Below are 19,461 nucleotides of genomic sequence, written 5' to 3' on the forward strand. Positions count from 1 at the left end.
GAAAGTACTAGTGCTAGGAGGATGAGGAAGAGAACTACAGGAAGCGGCCGAATAAAAAGGGGGAATATATGGTTTAATGCCTAAGCAGTTCCCGAGGACGTGGTGCCCGAACTGTCAAGTCGTGCAGAGAAGGCGAGGAGGCAAGGCGTCATCATGAAGAGAACTGCGACGGTTCTGCCACGACATGACCCTTCGAAGGAAACAGATGGTTTTGCAATTATCATTACCAAAACCAGGGGGGCATGTGTTACCACCCGATTCTGGCCAAATCAGGAGGTGGGCCGTAAGTGAAGATGGGCTTGAAGGACGTACACATGAAGCATCTTTGAAGCGGCCTTACGCTGATAGTTCGGGCTTAATTGCCCATGTATCTGTAACATATTAGATCGTATTGTAATTTAGATTAAAGAGATAGAGTCCGGCCCGTGCACGGTTAGGTGCACGCCTCAATTAGAAAGTCCCTTGGACTATAAATATGTATCTAGGGTTATCGGAAAAGGAGGACAATCACCGTTCAACCAAAACAAACCAATCTCGGCGCATCGCCACCCCTTTCCTACGAGGGTTCTTACCGGTAAGCATCATGCTGCCTAGATCGCATCTCGCGATCTAGGCAGCGTAAAGCTTAGAATTGTTCACGCGTTGCTCGTGCTGAAGCCTTTTTGATGGCGAGCAACATAGTTATCATTAGATGTGTTAGGGTTAGCATTGTTCTTCACGTAATATGCTATCGTAGTGCAACCCTTGCATGTCTAGCTGCTCTTACGTCTATCTAGACGTAAGGGCAGCATCTTGCTTGATCGTGCTTAGTAGATCCGATCCGTTATCGGTTGCTCCCTCGCATCCGCAGGGATTAGTTTAATATCTCGCATAGTTAGGCCTTATGCTGGGGTCGGAGGATCCGGTGGTGCGTTAGATGCTGTTTACCGTCCCTGCGAGGGATGTTCCGGGGATCAACGTTATGTTGGTTTTTAGGCCTTTCGTAGGGGTAGTTTGCACCGTCTCTCGTAGCTGCTAGGCCCGATCGCACGTAGGACGTTCCGATTATGCGGTGAAAACCCTAAACTGTCGTGGATCGTTTCAGCTTTGTCCTGATCAAGCAGGATCCCCATGCCATTGCTAATCCATCAAGGACCATGGGGCGATCGGCTCTTTGAGCCGATCCACAGGGAAACCCGAGAGCCGATAAGGCTCGTATTTAATGTGCACGTGTCTACCATGCAGGAACAATCGAAGCACTAACACCTTCCTGACCAGGTCTAGGTCAGGTGGCACGCCCAGGCAACCGCCAGGACGCGCGCCAGAAGATTTGCGGGACGACGCGAGGTGCCAGGGATCCACTAAGCGGCCCTAGGAGCCTCCCGGCTCTTCGTGTTACTTAGCCGAAACCCGTCGGGGGGTTTTGGAGGGTAACACCGAGTCCTTGAGCGCCCATCGTAGGGCCTCTTCCTCTGTGAGGCCCGACAGCATGATGCCGGTGGCGTACCGGGGCAGCGGCGGCTGCACCGGTCGGTCTACATCCGAGACGAGGACGCCGGGCCTCGCGATCTCGTCGTCGGTCATCGTCTTCGGGTACTCGAAATTCCGGCGCCTCGCTGTAGTCCCCGTCGTAGTTATCGTCCTGTGCAGGCACCGGCGCCTACCGTATTGGACGACGAGGGACCGATGGATGGTCAAAGGGGAAGTCCCTGTCGCCGAGGAAGCTCGCCCTCCTCCTCAGATCCTTCTCGGATTCGCGCCGGGTGTCGGAGTCGATGGCGTAGGCGGGATCAGCGGGGAGGTCCGGCGGCAGGTACCTCCGCCTGCGCCGGATCTCGGGGCTCCTATATGGCTGGCGCGCAGGCACAGGTGGGACGGGCATCTGGAGGTAGTTGAGCCGTCAGTCGCCAGGCATGTGCACGTCTCCCCAGCCGTTGCACGGCATCCAGTTCGCGTGCATGAGCCGCACCAGCGGCACCCTGTATGGCCGCTCTGCCTTCTTGGTGCCGCAGCCGGACGTCTCGAAGTCGTTATTCTTCTTCTTCCCCATGGTGCTGCGGCGACGTGCGGCGGTGGTGGGAGTGGAGGTGTCCGTGGTGTGGGCGATGCCAGGAACGATGCTAGTTGACTTTTAAGGCCGGCCGCGTGCGGGAAACGATGCCATTGAAGGCGGCGCAGAAGCCCAGCCGCCGCCCGCTAGTGCGCGCAGAAGAGGCAGCCGCGACATTGATGGCGAAGGCTCTTGCGCAGACGCGGAAGCGCTGACCGCGGAAGCGATGACCGCTGAAGTGATGCCCTCGATACAGGCTCGCTGCCGGGTGGACCCAGTGAAAAAGCGAGCGGTCACTTGGGGCGTCCGCCGCGACGCATCCCAGACGCAAATATGCGTCGTCTTTACGTCGCTGCGGACTCGAGCGGCAGTTTAGATGAAAATGTGCTACCAGGTCAGCGCTCTAATTAACTAATACACTGTTAAATAGGGAGCTGATCTCTTTGCAACCGATTAGTTCTGAAGTTGCTGGTCTGTGCAACGAAATATTAAAGTCGCTGGTCTGGTCTGTGCAACATTCTTGGTATGTGCAATTTTCTCGTGTCCACACAATCGCGTTAAACTTCTTGACGACTACTATGTGAAGTGCTATTTCCAAGTGAAATCAGCGTAGCTTTTTTGCGATTCTGTCAGAGTCTTCTAAGTGGAGGAGGGGGCAGTATTACGGAGGGTGGCGCTGGAGAGACAGTAAAGGAGGGGAAGAACAAATTGTCGAAGGTCGACGCGATAGCGGCCGTGTACACGAATTGTTCCTTTTCTTACTCAGAGGGTAACCCGATTTGTTCTCTGAGGTTTCGATGTTAAACAATCTCAAAGTCTCAAATGACATCACCCCAGCTTCTTCCTGAATCCTCAGAGTCTGATCCACTGGTAATGGTTTTTTGAGGGCAACTACGGCGGGCAAAAGCCTGCCTGAACCTTTTTTAATTTTCAAAGTCAAAATCCGAAATACAGAGAAGAAAAAGCCTGAAGCCCAAAAAAAAGAAACTCGTAATGGTACCGCCTCAAACTCGTAATGGTTACTCTACGCTAAATTAACAACTCAGGCATTCATTTTCAGATAGTCGGCTCATACACAAAATCGAAAGCGACAGAGGTTTAGCGATATGGTAAGCTTGAAAGGGCACGTAGGTTTAATTAATTCGGGGTCAACCATCCAGGTGGGGCGAGTGAGAGGTTATCTTGTGGGTGTTAATGCCGCCTTATCGTTTTGACGACTTCTTGCTCTTCACAAATCACAAGAGCCGTATATACTGTACATGCCAAACTGGAGACGAGTATGTACGTGAACATGGCCACGATAGAGAAATGTATGATTGCCTTTTCTTTATCACGTCCAAATCCACTGACTACGGGCGAGCCAGGTTGCCAAAGGTCAGCCGCCATCTTCGGTATATCGTAGAAAATACTCCCTCCGTCTCAGTTTATAGTCTTCCCCGTATTTTTAGGTCGCCAATTTAATCTATATAATTTAAATTATATAATGTAAAAATTATATCATTAGAAAATAGAACATCTAAATTTTCTAATGATGTAATTTTATACTATAACTAATGCTAACTTGATCAAATTTATGATCTAGGAATACGCGCACGCCTAATAAACTGTGAGAGAGGAAGCAGGTGGAAAGTAGGTTTATTAATCAGACGTTATAGCATCTTCACTCGCATCCCCATAGGCATCTGCCAATAGGATTGGGCTTGGCACTAATTGCCATGTATGGGGGCGTCTTTCTTCAGCCGTGCCCTCGATAAGGCGTCCTCAATAGATTTTGACCTATTTTTTTCAATGTTTAACCATTTTCTGATCATTTTTTTTGTAAAGTATCAACATATAAATAAAAAATAATTATATAATAATTAAAATAGAAATACAATAATTTATACAATTTTAAACAAAATAAATTTTAACTAGATAAAGACTCGGGAGGCGCCGTTTCCTTTGAGCGCCCACACGTGCTTAACCAGATCATTTTTCAACTGACGATGAACAACTTCGTCATGGGTCTCCTAGTGCATATCGAGTAAATCAGCAAACTCCGCACGCACCGGGTGATCAACATCGCCAAGAGGATCTGGTGATCATACGGATGATCATCCGTTGGTGGAGAATTTCCGCTCTCACTCTCGATGATCATGTTGTGCATGATCACACAATCATGAATCACCTCACATATCTGATCCTGAGACTAGGAAATAGCAGGGTGCCGGGCAATAGAAAAATAAGATTGGAGCACACTGAATGACCAATCAACATCCTTCCTGCAATCCTCCGGGCAACAATGCAAAGTGAGATTTTTTCTGCCTCGAGGCTTGGAGATTGTCTTCACATATGTGGACCACCACAGATAGATGTCATCAGCTAGGTAGTACCATTTGGTATATTAGTGGTCGTTTATATCATAGCTTTACTTTGGAGCATGCCCTTCAGCAAGTCTCACAAACAGCGGCGAGTGTTGCATCACGTTGATGTTATTGTGAGATCTCGGTAAGCCAAAAAAAAACATGTCAAATCCACAGGGCATAACATGACACAGTTTTAAGTACCACACTGCAATATCCAAAATGCCCTTTGTACAAACATTTTCACGAAAACAAAAAATTCTTTTATAACCATTGCATGCAAACAATGCTTCCAAGCATCTAGGAAATCCTCTCCTTTCGCTATATGCAATGATTCATGCCTTATTCTGCTTTATTGGGTCCTCCCCGAGATAGTGTGGTCACAAATTTTTCAGCACTGCCTTGCAAAACTTGTACATGACTTTGAGATGTGGACTCACCATGCATAGGTAGTTATCCTTTGTATTAGGAGAGGCTTCATATGCAAGCATCTTCATAGTTGCAGTGCATTTATGAATCAATGAGAATCTGACATTCCGACATCATCTTTCTTCATCATGAAGTAGGTATCTTGCTCCCTCGCACCATGCAGCAAATTCATGAACAACTCCGTGTTCATCCTAAAGCGGCGCTGAAACTCCATTCGGGTTCCTACGTGTTGGGAAGTCAGCAAAATAGTCAGCATATATCATGGCATAACCCTCCATCCTCTGCTTTGGCTTAGTATTCCTTCTCCCAAAATTTGAACCAACACGACTAGGAGCGACATTCTTCACCACGTCCGCTTGTAATTGTAAAAGACAAGTGAGGACTATCATCTTGATCGACGGTTGCATTGGCTTCCTCTTCCATTAAATGATGGGCCGTCATCATGTCATCGCTATCCATAGTCAATGAATCAAACAATGCAGCATTAAATCAACCAAATGACGACGAGAGGGCGAAAAAAAATTAGAAATGAAACATATTGAAGCAAACAGCCGAACACCTTGTGTGCAAGTCGGGCGTGCGAGCTCACCGCAAGTCAAGAAGAGTGGCGAGAGGGGCAGCCGAGGCGGCGGGCGATGATCGGTTATTGGTGTAGGAGTTGCTAAAATGTCAGCGTCGAAAGGGGATGGCACCGGTGGCGTTGATGACAACTAAGCGGGGGTGGGAGACACCTCGAGCCTGGGATATGCGAAGTAGCATGGTGAAATTGGCTAGGTCGATGGTTGGTGGTACCCGTCTGTGGGTATCCTATGTGGCAGTTGCTTTGGCTCGTGTCCAACGCTCCAAGTCGCCCATCTATGAATCAGGATTGGCCTAAAGGGGTCGGGTAGTTTATTGGGCCGTGTCAGACAGCAACCTTTGGTGGCCACAACTGGGCGTGGTTTTCTATCGTCGCGACTCAGATGTTGTTATACTACATATCACTTCAGTAGTTTTCGAAGTGTACAAGATATATATGATATATTTCCAACTGTTCACAATTATAGAGAGGATATAGGGCAAATCCTAGTAGATGAAAACTCTATTGAAGAATATCAATCAAAATCTTTTACTTTCATGTGGTGGTGAATATCGAATTTCAGCTTGTGAGGGTATATACAATGGCAAAAAAGTCTCATCTTCCATTAGTTGTCCACGTGATCTAAAGAAGACAACAAATATAAGTGGTAAAATCAGTTATCATCTCTAGCAACTAATAAAAACTAACTTTTTATGAGACATGGTGTTGATAAGAGAAGACACGTAGTAAAATGAAGAAAATAGTCTTCTCTTATTCTCTAAAGATCATCCCTAGCTAAAAAGCCAACATGCTTTTTCTTAGTTTCTCTTCGAACTAAAAATCCGACGTGGCGAGGGAAGGCTGCACAGTTTACGTGTCATGGTGATCTTTTCAGCAGATCAGGTTTACAGTGTCCAAATCTTCGATGAAATTTTCAGACAATTACTTGAGCCGACTCGATACACCACCCAGAGAAAGATAAATCCCGTCGTTTGGATACTAGATCGCAGCGATTATTGGCAATTAAATATAGATAAATCTCTTTCCGACCAACTTGCTTGACTTTTGCAGCGCCACCATCGCGAGAGACCCCGCTCTATATATGCCGCCAAACCAAACAAACGGCCACCACCTCAAGAGCAATAAACACTCCGCTACAGCACACAGAGCACACAAGAAGCCAAGAAAACAAAAAAGCGAAATCGTCCTGAGATGGGTGTGAGCCTCCTGCAGGCGGTGGCGGCGCTGATGGGCACGTGCACGCGCCGGCTGCAGCGTGCGGCGAGGAGGATGGGCGCCTGCAACGGCAAGGCGTCCATGGCGCCGTGGAGGAAGGCCTTGTCGCTGCCGGCGGCCAGGGGACGAGGCCGGGAGCAGGATGACGGCGGGCTGTGGAGGAAGGAGATACTCTTGGGTGAGCGGTGCCAGCCGCTGGAGTTCTCCGGGGTCATCTACTACGACGCCGACGGCCACCGCCTCGAGCAGCCGCCCAGGTCGCCCATGCGCAGCCCATACCCGACGACCATCAAGCTCGGCGCCAACGCCGGCCGCTACTAGCGACCATGTCGACACACCCCTCCTCCTCCTCCTTCATTTCTTCTCCTTCCTTCGTCAGTCTGAGCCGAGCAGAAAGATTGCAAGGCTTGCTCTGTGTTTTGTCCGGTGAGACAGAGTGCGTCTGTTCCTAGTGCTCTGTTTATTTGTTTTTTTTTTGGTACTCTTTTCTAGTATTTTCTAATGGTATTGTAATGATAGGAAGAACTATACTGCTTTTCTGCAAAAACATGGTCTTGTCTATGCAATTTTCCTTGATTGCACCTGCCTGTGGGAGTTGATCAGCTAGGCAAAATTCTTCCATGGAGGGTTTTGTTTTTCTAACCACCCATATATCCCCTTCTAGGTTTTTTCATCATTTTGATTGATGTACTGGTTTTATTTTCTCTTTAATTGTACTTGTACCTGAACCAGATCACCATGAGTCCATAACACCGTGTCACCATCCACATCTGCTATCTATCTGTTGAACGAAACGTACCGTAAAGTACTGTACCGTTTCCTTCTGTGTCAGTTTTCTGTTGGATGGCATGCCCCATATCATGAGAGCATGGCACTGCTCTTTGGACAGAACAGTATGTAGCAAGGGCATGCCAACTGGATATGCTGGTGGCAAAAGCTTCAAGTGATCCATGGAGATAAATTCACAAACCTTACTAAGTTCTCTACTAGACGCACCTGTGTCTGTGTGTGATCGCCAGGATTTGAATGCTCGTGTTAACTATTGGTGCGGAGAGTCCTGCCTCTGACAACTCCAACCGCGTTCTCTAAATTGTTCACTGGATTTTGTAAAAAAAAAGAAAGAAATGTGACGACACATTCGAAATGCCCTTTGTAGGGCGTCTACTTTGGACCCCAAGGGGGCATAGGCATCGGTTCACGTGGAATCATGGCCAGTGTGTGTGGTCTCGGGGCCGGTGTGCATTCGTTGTAGACGCCGCATGACCAAAGGCTTGTGGCCACTCCTCTTTCCGGGTGATGCCTTTTCTCTAGCCGCAGACGAAGCCCGATGTATGCCCTTCTTTAGGGTGTTGGCCACCGGTCCCCGTGACGTTGGTTGTTGGCCAGGAAGCCCTCTTTGGCTAGAATGCGGTGTTGTGATTGCTTGTTTTGTTGTTTCGGTAGCGTGTGCGAATAAGCGGCCATTTCTTTTTATTATTGGCCCTTCCGCATTTCAAAAAATTGTGCAACTATTGAAGAAAAATTGTGGGTCCATATCGATCCGTATGTTGATCACTTGTTACTTTCTTTTAGTCTTCAGAGGATGTTAAGTAACTTTCTACATATTTCATAATTGCAACTACTCCTTATCGCGTTATAAGAAGCAGTACATCTTGGCTAGGTAATTCGTACCAAAATTTTCTAAAACTTTGAGATACCATTTTTTAGATTAAAAAAAAAGTCAGGTTCACCTATACCCATGTTCTCTTAGTTATTTTCGTGCAATCTTGGTGGACACTTAACTGCCAGGCCTATCGCGTACAAGTTAGCACCATATACCTTTCTCAACACCGAAAGGACTATAGGACAGACTGAACAGACTAGTACTACTAGGAACAGCTTAGCTTAAACGGGAAGAATCCCATAGGATAGAAAATTCGGTGAGGCTACTCATGGACAAGGCATAGTCGTGTGCACGGCATGAGTGCTACTTGTAGCACAATGAGTTTTGGCCTACGCAAAATGCACATAGGGCCGTCGCGAAGAGAAAAATCGAAACTGAACATTTCCCGTTGCACCATCATCGGATCAATCGGATAACACTCTGTTTTGCCGGATATGCGTTGATCGGATGTGTGAGTGAGTGAGTGAGTCCCACAAGCAATATTGGTTATCTATGCATTGCCACTGGCTTTTTTTCTGGGGGCAGTCGACGTGGGAACGGCAAACGCTTCTTCAAGCATGCACAGCGCCCACCGCTTCACGACGCGGTTTCGGCAAGGTTTTCCTACCGTCTTCTTAGCGGCAACCATGAGAAAAAAATCTAAAATCGATTCGGTCAAGCAAGATTTAAATGCCTATTTCTAAAAAATGTTGTCTTTCAACTCTATTATTGATGCCGTGAAGGAGATCTCGTCGTCGAATGAAGAATCGAAGATCACTAATTGTAGACAATGCCATCTCCATTTATGTGGATGATCAAAAAGAAAGATGGCTACCAAATCCGAAACACTGTTTTTAATCAAAAAGTCCACACATAGATCGGGTTTCCCACAGCTCCCGACGCCGGTGAGGCCAGCCGGAGGAGGCGGAACGATCTATGGAGGAGGTGGAGGTGGCGCTAGAATTTTCTTTTCTCTTCTGTGTTTCACCAATAATCCTAGACCTACGGGAACTATCCTACGGGATGAGCTTAAGGGCTGACATGGTGGCTTAGTGTTTGGTTCTGATTTTTCCATTCGTTAGATTAATTAGAGCACGTAGTCATCTGGTGTGTGTGTAGGTGGTTGTCCGTAAGAAATTTTTTGTAGGCGGCGTCCGTAGATGTAGCATTGCTCGTGTTTCATGAACCGGAGGAATACTTCAAGCAAATTTATGTGTCAACACTAACTTAGTTATGGATTTTGTGGGGATTAGTGTGAATAATTTTCTAGGCTATTGGGTAAAATCCCTACCTTCACCCAATCCATTCAAATCCCTCCACTAGATTTTTTTTCCACCACAAAATCCCTCCACTAGATAGGGGTAAAGTATTAGATATTGAGAAAAGTACAATAGAATTTGGAGAAAAGTGAGGATAAGTAGAATTAAATTAGCTCAATACATGATACCCAAACATGTTTTTGGGAATAAGCTGGGATTTGGTGCCACAAATAGGCTAGTACCAAATAAAGCCTTACTCGGTAATGTCGGAGCCGCTGCAGAGTGATGACGATGATATGGGTGAACATCCTCAACGACAACTCTTGCTTTAGCGGTGTGTACACTTCTTTTGTGGGTAGCCATGGTGGTTTATGATAGTCGGTGAGGATGTCCGTACCAATTTTGGATTGTTTCCTGCTAATAAACCGCCCAGCCATTTTGACTTAATTTTTTTTTTTTGGAACAAGATAGGGTCCGAAGACCCTAGAAGCTGCTAGTATTTTTTACTTAATTTATGGGATATACAAATCTTTTGCATCGTTCAAATCCGAAGTCACAAAATCAGGAGTGCCAACACGATCGATGCAAATGTTGAGTGGCAGAAGCCGCATATGCCTCTGGGGTCATCCCATGCACATGTACCCACAGGATTCCGAGGAAATGATGCCTATTCCACCACCAGAAACCTCGAAGGATAGTGCAGTGGCGTCGTCGTCAAGATGTGCTTCATTGGCGTGTATGATTGCAACATATTGCTCCTGTGAGCCCACCTGACAGTGGGGGCTGTCAGAGGGCGAGGGTAGCAAAAAGGGAAAGATAGTGAAGATGGGGACTGAGTGAGCAACCACCGAGTATTTCCGGCTCGCAAATGAGTGCGCAGAGCTTGCATCCTGCGGCATGCTTCCTCCGATTCTGCGCATCACGAATCCAGAATACTAATAACTGGGGTAGATCGGCTTTTTCCAGAGAAGAGTGCACGAATACTATAGCGCTACTTGTGGGTATCGCGTGCCAGCGTTTAAAATTGAGCCTCCACCGTCGCCAACAGAGATGTTTTAGTAGCTATGATCGTCCATTTCCCCTTGTTTGAATCTGTCAAGTACATGCACTTGGTGGTTTTCTGAGAGCATCTCCAGCGGGTCCGTTTGCGACCGCGCGCTTAAAAAATATGTCTGTGCCACAGTCTAGCGGTCGACGCATAGTGTCCGACCTATCCGTTCAAACTTAATATGCTTAAAAAATATGTCTGTGCCACAGTCTAGCGGTCGACGCATAGTGTCCGACCTATCCGCTCAAACTTAATATGCGACACATATGTCATTCGCACGTTTCTCGCACGGGCCCATTTGACAGCAACACAGATGTTTCACCTTCAGCGCGGCATAACTTACTGGTGGCGCGTTGCAGCTTTTCTGCGCCACGTTAATGGCGCGTCTCGCCTTCCACTCGCGTGCGCTGGTGGGCGGCGTCGCAGTGGCTTATGGCAGGGCGTTGAAGGCTAGGTGGCGCCCGAGCTATTTTAAGGTTTGCTGGTAGCGCCCATTTTCTCGGTCACGCCATTGCCAGAGCCCGCCGTATCCACCAGACCGACGCTATGGGAAAGAGTTGGCCTTACCGCAAGATGAAGAACAACCATGAGGCAAGCGGCTCGCGGTCCGGTAAGAAGCCGCGGGTAGGGCGGTACGTCCGCATCGAATTCATGCGCCGCCTCTGGGAGGAGAACCGTCCGGTGGCATGGCAAGATGCGAGCCTGCCTGGAGGAGGCTGGTACCTCAACTCCATGCCTGTGTCGGTCCCTCCCGTGCCACGCGAGGGCAGAGAGCGTCGCGACGAGGTGCGCGCCGCCAAGCCATCTTGTCGGCCAACCTCCAAGAAGATCTGGCGTACGCACTCAACTCCTACAGTTGGATCTCGTTCGGGACGCAGGAGTTCGATGTGCGCCGCCGAGCGGGATACCTCGGCAATGTCGACTACTTCGACCGCGAGCTCGTCGTGGACGGCGACGATGGCGAGTACGACGACGGCGACGTGGACGAGGAAGAGGACGCCGTCGAGGCCGAGTATGAGGCCTCGTCGGACGGCCATGTCCAAGGCGGAGACAACGGCCACGACGACGGTGGCCCGGCCCGGCGTGGGATTCGGTGACCCAGCCGTCGGACATTAGCGAGGAGGAGGCCATTGCCATCGCAATGGCCAATAGCAAGCTCGACCAGCTCGCATTGTGGGACCATCCAGCTTCGTGAGTCGTCGCTGGCGCAGGGGAGGCCGGCGATTCCTCCGACCACGCCGACACGTACCCAAGGGCGCTCACCGTCTGCTGCTTCTTCGAGCGCCTGGGATTCGTGGCCAGCTTCACCACATCCTCCTGCTCCACCGACCGTGTGGCAGCAATCACCGCAGACTGCCTTCCTCCTCCACCACCAGTGTACCAGCTCCCATGGCGGGTGCCAGAGTTCATCGACCTCGTCAGCGACGATGCAGTAATCCGTATCTAGGTAGCAGGCCTTGCTGGCCCTTTTTATTTTCTAAGCTTTTTAATGTATTTTTACAATTTATGTAAATTATGGGTTTTATATGGAAAAAAGTTTATGCATCACCCGTTGGGGAGACCCCTAGACGCAAACTAACGCGCGGCCGATTTTGACCATTCGGCCCGACGCAAACGGGCCATTCATTAGATTTGCGTCGGGTCAGGCCCTGTCCATGAAAAACTCAGGCCTATGCCTACAAATGATGGCCCGACAGCCGGGCCAAGCGAGGCCTAGGTAGCCCGAAAACACAGTTTTACACTACGGCCCAGCCCGCAGCCCGACAGGCTTGGTGGGTATTTGATTTTTCAGCATCGGGCTATCATCAGCCCGGCCCGACACATGGCCAGGTATGGGCCACTAGGGATGCCCTGGAGGTTTGGAAAATCAGTGTGCAAAATGCCGTACCTGTAACTTGTGGGTGGTGCAAATCGCAATTCCCTTAACTCGGGTATTGTGCATGTAATGTACATCTTAAAACTCCATATCTGATTACTGGCAGATAGTAAATTCAAGAGAAACCCTACAGGATGCATAAAAAACAAACATGTTAAGAGTCCACAGTCTACAAGCGTACCCCGGTGCAACCCTGATCCAACCAAGAGAACATCATTGTAACATGGACACCGCAGAGTTATCTGCAGCCATCAAGCAAGAAAAAACGGGACAACAAAATGAACCGAGTTTGCCAGTGGAACATAAACAAAAGTCACTGATAAACAGAAAAGAAATAAACCATGATTGAGGACCTGGCAGGTACTGAAGTTACATACTGCCCAGGGAAGTTATTTATAGCTGACAGCAGAGGCGTTGACGACGTCGAACACAAAAAATTTACATCAAGCTGTAACTTGTACAGTACCAAATACATGTCTGCTGCCTGGTAAATTTGCAGGCTCAATCAGCTGGTACTCTCCATCTTCTCACAGCCTTCTCAAGTACCTCGGCACGCTGATGCACGCGCTCTGCTTCCTGTTCCACCCAGGACCTGGTACAAATCAGCTGGTGTTATATCGACAGGTATTACGGAAATGCCTTCTTGTACACAAGACACCAGTTCAACAATTTGCTGCCTTCTATACAAATATGGTGCAACATCGGCATACTCGAAAAAAAAATCAGCAAATTACAAGGGTAACAAAAAACTGCAGAGGAAATTGGCATGATATAAAAGGTTGGCATATGTATATATTGAAATCCATGACACACAGAAGATCTAACTTGCATACAAATTCAGACGGAGAATCTTGACCAATCCTTCAATAACAAAGGACTCTTCGTATTTTTTCCTTGAATATAGGACTAGTTAATGTCCTCTAATATCATTTTTGCAGATGGGCAGCTGCATGAAGTGCTCACTACTGTAGGATAAATCACCTTTTTTCCTGAACCAATGCATGTGCGCATGCATTTACATGTCTACTGTGACATAAGATGATGAACTAATGTTTCTTTGGTACCATGTAAATTTATAACTGAAGGTGTTGTGTGTTGATACAATGTAATAAGCCATATTGAAGGTTTTGTAAAGACATACCTTAGCATAGTCAGAGCTTCCTTCTCAGCTTCAAGAAACGATTTAGCTTCGGTGACAGCTTGATGCTTGCTGCTCACATCAGAGGACAATTTTTCTATGTTTTCTTCATCAGCCATGACCTCTAGACTCTCCGTGGCTAGTCTATCATACATGCCATCAACTTCTGACCTTAAAGTTGCCAGTTCCTGATTCTGACACTCTAAAGCTGTTCTTTCTTTTAGCAAGACTGCAATTTGCTTTTCTCGATCTGTCTTCTCATTTGCAAGCTCATGCAACACACCTTGAAGATGCTTATCAACTTCAAATTCACGATCTTGCTCTTTTTTCATCTTGACTTCCCAATATTTTTTTATATCCCCTCTATTAATTAACTCTTCCATTATTTCACCCATAACAGAACGTCGGGACTGGTTTTCTGCTTCAAGTCTGTTTAATTCATCGTGTATTACTTCTTCCATTCGGCCACTGATCAGTGCAGCAGCCGCTTGTGCTTTTGTTACAGGCTTATGATGTTGAAGGCGCCTGGTGTTTCCTATCAAATGCAGCGATTGCACAAGTTACCGAGGATAGCATATGAGAAAAAAAAAGATAGGTGATCTGCTAATTAAGTACTATTGTTAGAAATAATAAGAATCACAAAATGACACGACAGAGCAGTTCTTGTACCAAAAAATTCATACACAAAATATTCAGCTAAGCCCATATTTTTCGTCAGAGTTCCTAAACTTGAAACATACCTCCTCCGTTCCATATTAGTTAAAGGTGTAGTTGGAGCAATCAAGAGAACACAATGGCCTAACACGACACACTTATATCGTCCCAGAAACACTAAAAATACTTAACATTTCAAAATGTACAGTTCAATTCACATTCGAAAGCGAATAAGACAGAAGCTTCAGGTGGGGCAACTATGTTGATGGGAGAAAAAGGGCCCAATTTATTAGTTTTCACTATATACTCTTTCCCTTGGGAACAAATGATCATGTCCTTTCAAGCTCCATCGATATTGGTTAGTCAGAAACAGCCCACCAAAAACTTGGTTCTATATGAATAGAACATAGAAAACAGAGTACGGTGAGCAAAGAGCATTTTCATTACTAAAGGAGCGTTCAGAAAAAATCACAATCGCGTTTCAAAAGAACTTTTACCATGACAAGTATACTCTTTTCATTGCAATGTTATAGGAATTCATCCAATACAAAAATAAAAGTTAAACACTTTCGGGGCTCTACTAACTATTATATGGACAAAGCAACACACAGAAAGGTTTTAACACAAACCAAAAGCTTGTACAGCCATGAAATATAACCTATGTATATTTATAGTAAAGAGTCCATCCTCTAGTACAAATGTACAATCGAGAAAGAATCATGTCCTATTAAGAATACAAGAGACTTCCAAATCAGGTGTCCTGACATGGATATGAACTAAACCTGCAACCAATTGGGTGTCAATTCTAATGTGGTGCTAATTTAGTGACTTTGACAATGTCGAGGGACCTAAGAGTCCTCTGTGGCTTTTTTCATTCATTGATTTGCCTATATGCCATTACCATACAGCATATCACTCTTTATAGTAAACATTCCATCCTCTAGTGCAATTGAAATAGAATCTTATCCTAACATGGACTGACAAGAGTCTCCAAGCAGGCGCCTCCTCTGACTTGGATACAAACCAAACCTGCAACCAATTAGGTATCAATATTGGTGCTAATTGACTGACTTGGAGACCACATTGATGAATGTAGGGGCCATGTGCCGCTGCAAGCACATGCACATCCTTGTGGCCGCGCTTGCTATAGTACTTCCAGCACATGAGAAATGCAATATATGAATATAAAAAACTACATACTTTATGCAATTATGTTTTACTTTATATTTCACCTTTTTGAACGTGGATAGTTAATGTGTATTACATGGAAATATTGTGCAAACATAAGCCAGCTAATTGAAAGACTGACCACAGAGGTGAACAGTGGAACCAACCACACGTTAAACATAAGTTGAAACACGCCACTAATATATGCCAAACAAAATGCAGCTGCCGGTAACTAAAATAAGAAATCAGCAAAATGAGTAAATGACAAAGAATATTGTAGTCTTGCTAAGCCCTATCAGACCATAAGTACTGCAATTTACGGAAAATTGTAGCCCCGCAACCAACTAACACCATACATACAAAAGATTATATAGCACATCATACCAAAAACTTTGCTGACGATGCTGTGGTTGTGACCAAACAAGTCCGTAAGTATGGATGCTGATACATCTGGCCAAGCGCTCAAATCCAAAGTATGATCATTTTTACTCAGCATCTGGACTGTAACCAGAGTCAGGGTTCACAAAATATGAAACAAAAGAAACAATGCAATAGGACATAAAAAGATCAAAAGGTATATGTACCTTTTGGTCTAATTCTGATGCAAAGGGATACTCCACTAGTACCTTCCAGTTAACAAGGTCAAACCGTGACAGATAACTACAACCAGAACAAAGAATATATTTTATTTTTAAAAACTTTGTCAACACAATTAAGGGGAAAAATGAAAATTCGACATGTCAGTACCTTTCAGGTAGGAAGTTGGAATTTCTGTTCCCAAAGAAGCTTGATAACTTGCTAGGCACAATGCCAGATTCTCCCAAAGCTTTTCATCATCAACAAATGACTATTAGATTATCAGCCTGTGGAAATCTAATAGAAATATTTTGTTTCACAAAGAAAAAGATAGGCTCAGAAGTCAGAAGTGCAGCACTTCATATTACATGGGCCTGTCTCTGAGATGTAAGGAATTGCTAGACTGAGCTTAATAGTGTTCAATATAAACAGAAACTTACACTGGATATACAAGAAATCTGGGTCATCGAAATTTAGATCATCGAATGCACTTTCGAAAGAACCAGAAGTTACTAGATCTGGTATGATCCTGTGCATCCTTTCCCTGCAAGACATTGATGGATAAGTCAATACTAAAATGCCATGCAAAGCTCACATTCTTTTAATACTGTATTTTTTCATTACCTCTCTAACTTTGAGCATAATTTAACGAACCATCTTGCAAATTCTCTCCGGGTACAAAATTCACTGGAGCTTGCATCTTTCTCAATTATCTGAGGCACAAAATGTCATGAGAAGATCATCAGAACTAATGATTCTCTTTAAGATAATTGCAAGGTTTCTTACAGAATACAGTTAAGCTGGAAGGCATGGGGAAAGCACTCATAAAACACTTACGGCTCATACATATAATCAAAAATCTATATGACATTTAGAGAAGTATATGAACAAAGGGGATGAAGCTAATTTTGTGTTGTATGATCGCTTGCAGGTGATACTGCACAGCAACACAGAGACTAATGTAGACAGAAGATACAAAATCCAATATTAAGAAATAACATCTACCTATGCAAGCAAGGTTATATATGATATCATATTAAACCTGAGAGAAGCTGTAAAGTGCATGATAGTGTGGTACAAATGAAAGAACTAAAACCCTTCAGACTAATGGCGAACAGAAGTGATACAAGGCAATTCACAATAGTGTAATCTTTCCTACCTGGATGATCAGTTGAGAGCATAGTGACTTGTAAGGGATAAAGGCAACAAATAACACATGTACAAAACTTGTAAGGTTATTTAGCATATATGTATGGTTACAGCTGTAACACCTGTAGCTTCTTCAATATGGACAAAGCCTCCTCATGCATGGGATCTACAGGAACTGTAAAAGAAACACGGCCACCACCAGCTGGTATGTGATTCCCGTTTGAATCAACAGATGATGCATCAGATGTCTCATCAACAGTTACCCTTGAAACATCAGTTGTACCCAGCTCTCTGACGCTTGCATCATCTTCAGGAATATCTGTTGACTCTGGTATTGACAGCCTCTCCTGAACATAATGAAGTGGAGCCCCAACAAGTTGCTCTAGGCCTGAAAACCAGTATAAGTGAACAGTTTATTTGTTTCTTTCACTCTCCTTAAACAAGCTAACTCTATCACAAGCAAAACAAAGAGCATTTTTCACCACCGCAAACACATAAGACGTCAAGCTAATCCATACCATGTTAGCGCAGATTAATGATGTACCTAATAGACTGTCCCCAACAGCTAAACAACTTAAACAAATACTGCAAGCACCAAATCCACTCTTCCATTTGGAATATCACGAAGCTGGTGAGAATAGTAGAGGTGCTAAGGCAGGCCTAGGTTCAATGAACTTCTACGATGCTCTGCTATATTTTTTGTATCCTCTTAGAATTAGGCAATTGGTTGCTGCTGGTATGGTTTCGCTGTTGCATTCCAGTTCAAAGCTAAGTATTGGCAGTAAAATGTGCAATCCTCCTAGATTCATATATCTTAAGTTCAGTATCACATCGAAATCAAAAAGGGGGGATTTATCAATTCAGTATTTACATGGTGGGGCTAGAATGGTGAGAAACTTACACTTCCTAGAGGATGGCGAGCGCCACGTGATCCCGACCAACGCGAGGGCCGCCGTGGCCCCCAACCCGACCGCGAGAGCTCTCCCGAACCCTGCAAATGCAATCCCTACGGATGACAGCGGAACAACAAAATATCTGCGCACAGGTGCAATCTCTCCGCATCAAGAAGTCGGCGAGCAACGGAATCATTCAGAGATCTACCTGCCCTCCCCTGTTCCACCGGCTGCTCTGGGAGCCACCAGCCACCAACCCCGTCGTCCGAGTTGCCACCGGCGGCTGGGACCCAGCTAGCAGCCACCTTAGCGGCCGTGCGGCGGCGGAGCTGCGGAAGGAGCGGAGCGTGGTGCCGCAGTGGTGGCGGGGCCGGGGTAAGGCGGAGAGCGTAGGTGGTGGCGGTGGCCATGCCGCAGGGCGACCGAGGACTAGGGTTCTTATGCCGCCGGCCTCATCGTACGGCCTCCATTTTGGGTCGACCACTACAGCGCATAACACCAACGAAGGACTAGTCCACTAGGTACTCCTAAAAGGTTTTTTTTTGGGTTTCATAAAAATATCCTTGGGTTTAAATAAACCTCTCTCCACTCTTTTTCTTATTTTAAAATAAAAACCCAAGTTTAATTTTGAGAATCTTTTTTAAAAATATTTTTTGTAAAGTTTGTTCAAATTATTCGGTGAAACATTTTTCTCATCTTTTCTGTCTTCTCCTTTCCTTTTTTCTCTCTAAACCTTCTCTCTTAAAAATAAAAACTCTTGGAAATGATAAAAGGCTGCAACCTTCGCACCTGATCTTCCTGGCCCATCTAGCACCTAGATGGCCCATCTTACAACTTCATGCAAATTAGTTCGCCATCTTCCCCAATACGACGTCAGCAACTATACGAACCAACTCATCGCCACATGATCTTCTTCAGCTCTTGATGGACGACATCATCTTGATGTATTCGCAATCTTCACACTGCTCGAGTTGATTAGCAGGAGACGTGTGAGAGCGTCTTTGATGCCGTTCATCAAATTTCACGGAGAATATATCTTTGATTTGAGCTCGGTGATGCATACTCTACATCTACAACTCAATCCTTCACCTCAGATGCGTCTGCCAAAGTGATTGTTGGTTGGGCCGCTGGCTCTAGGGTTTGCGGGACTGCAAGATGATAAGGGGTGGCCCGATCTTCTCAGTAAGCATGGTGGTGATGATGATCACGGGATGAACACATCGGAGATATACGATGATGAAGTGGATGATAACTTGTATGATGCTGACGAGTCTCTCGATCGATCCATGTCGCCAATGCAACAGCTCTCAACCCTGCAAGATATTTGCAACTCCACACACTTGCGCACGTAGCCACCGACCACGAAGCGGTAAATTGCAACCGTCTAATTCCCAATGAAACAACAGATCACACAAGACTTTCAGGGGTTCAACACCAAATCGATGCAATAAGGTGTAGAGATTC

The 19,461-nt window shown here is 45.8% G+C and overlaps 2 protein-coding genes across 2 annotated transcripts; one reads left to right on the top strand and one right to left on the bottom strand.

Annotated features, from left to right (window-relative positions):
- Nucleotides 1–6,571: 6,571 nt before the first annotated feature.
- Nucleotides 6,572–7,053, top strand: LOC124683741. The gene has a single exon (XM_047218199.1). The coding sequence runs from the start codon at nt 6,572–6,574 to the stop codon at nt 6,914–6,916; it is 345 nt and encodes a 114-aa protein (XP_047074155.1). The 3' UTR covers nt 6,917–7,053.
- A 5,693-nt stretch (nt 7,054–12,746) lies between these two features.
- Nucleotides 12,747–18,473, bottom strand: LOC124694505. The gene is made up of 10 exons (XM_047227493.1): nt 18,206–18,473; nt 18,006–18,095; nt 17,227–17,492; nt 16,580–16,668; nt 16,396–16,499; nt 16,127–16,205; nt 15,964–16,039; nt 15,764–15,875; nt 13,562–14,093; nt 12,747–13,012 (listed from the first exon to the last, which is right to left on the bottom strand). Exons 1-10 carry the CDS (start codon nt 18,405–18,407, stop codon nt 12,922–12,924), a joined length of 1,641 nt encoding a protein of 546 aa, XP_047083449.1. The 5' UTR covers nt 18,408–18,473; the 3' UTR covers nt 12,747–12,921.
- Nucleotides 18,474–19,461: the final 988 nt, after the last annotated feature.

This window comes from Lolium rigidum, chromosome 1, assembly GCF_022539505.1.
Source record: "Lolium rigidum isolate FL_2022 chromosome 1, APGP_CSIRO_Lrig_0.1, whole genome shotgun sequence".
Taxonomy (NCBI): Eukaryota; Viridiplantae; Streptophyta; class Magnoliopsida; order Poales; family Poaceae; genus Lolium; species Lolium rigidum.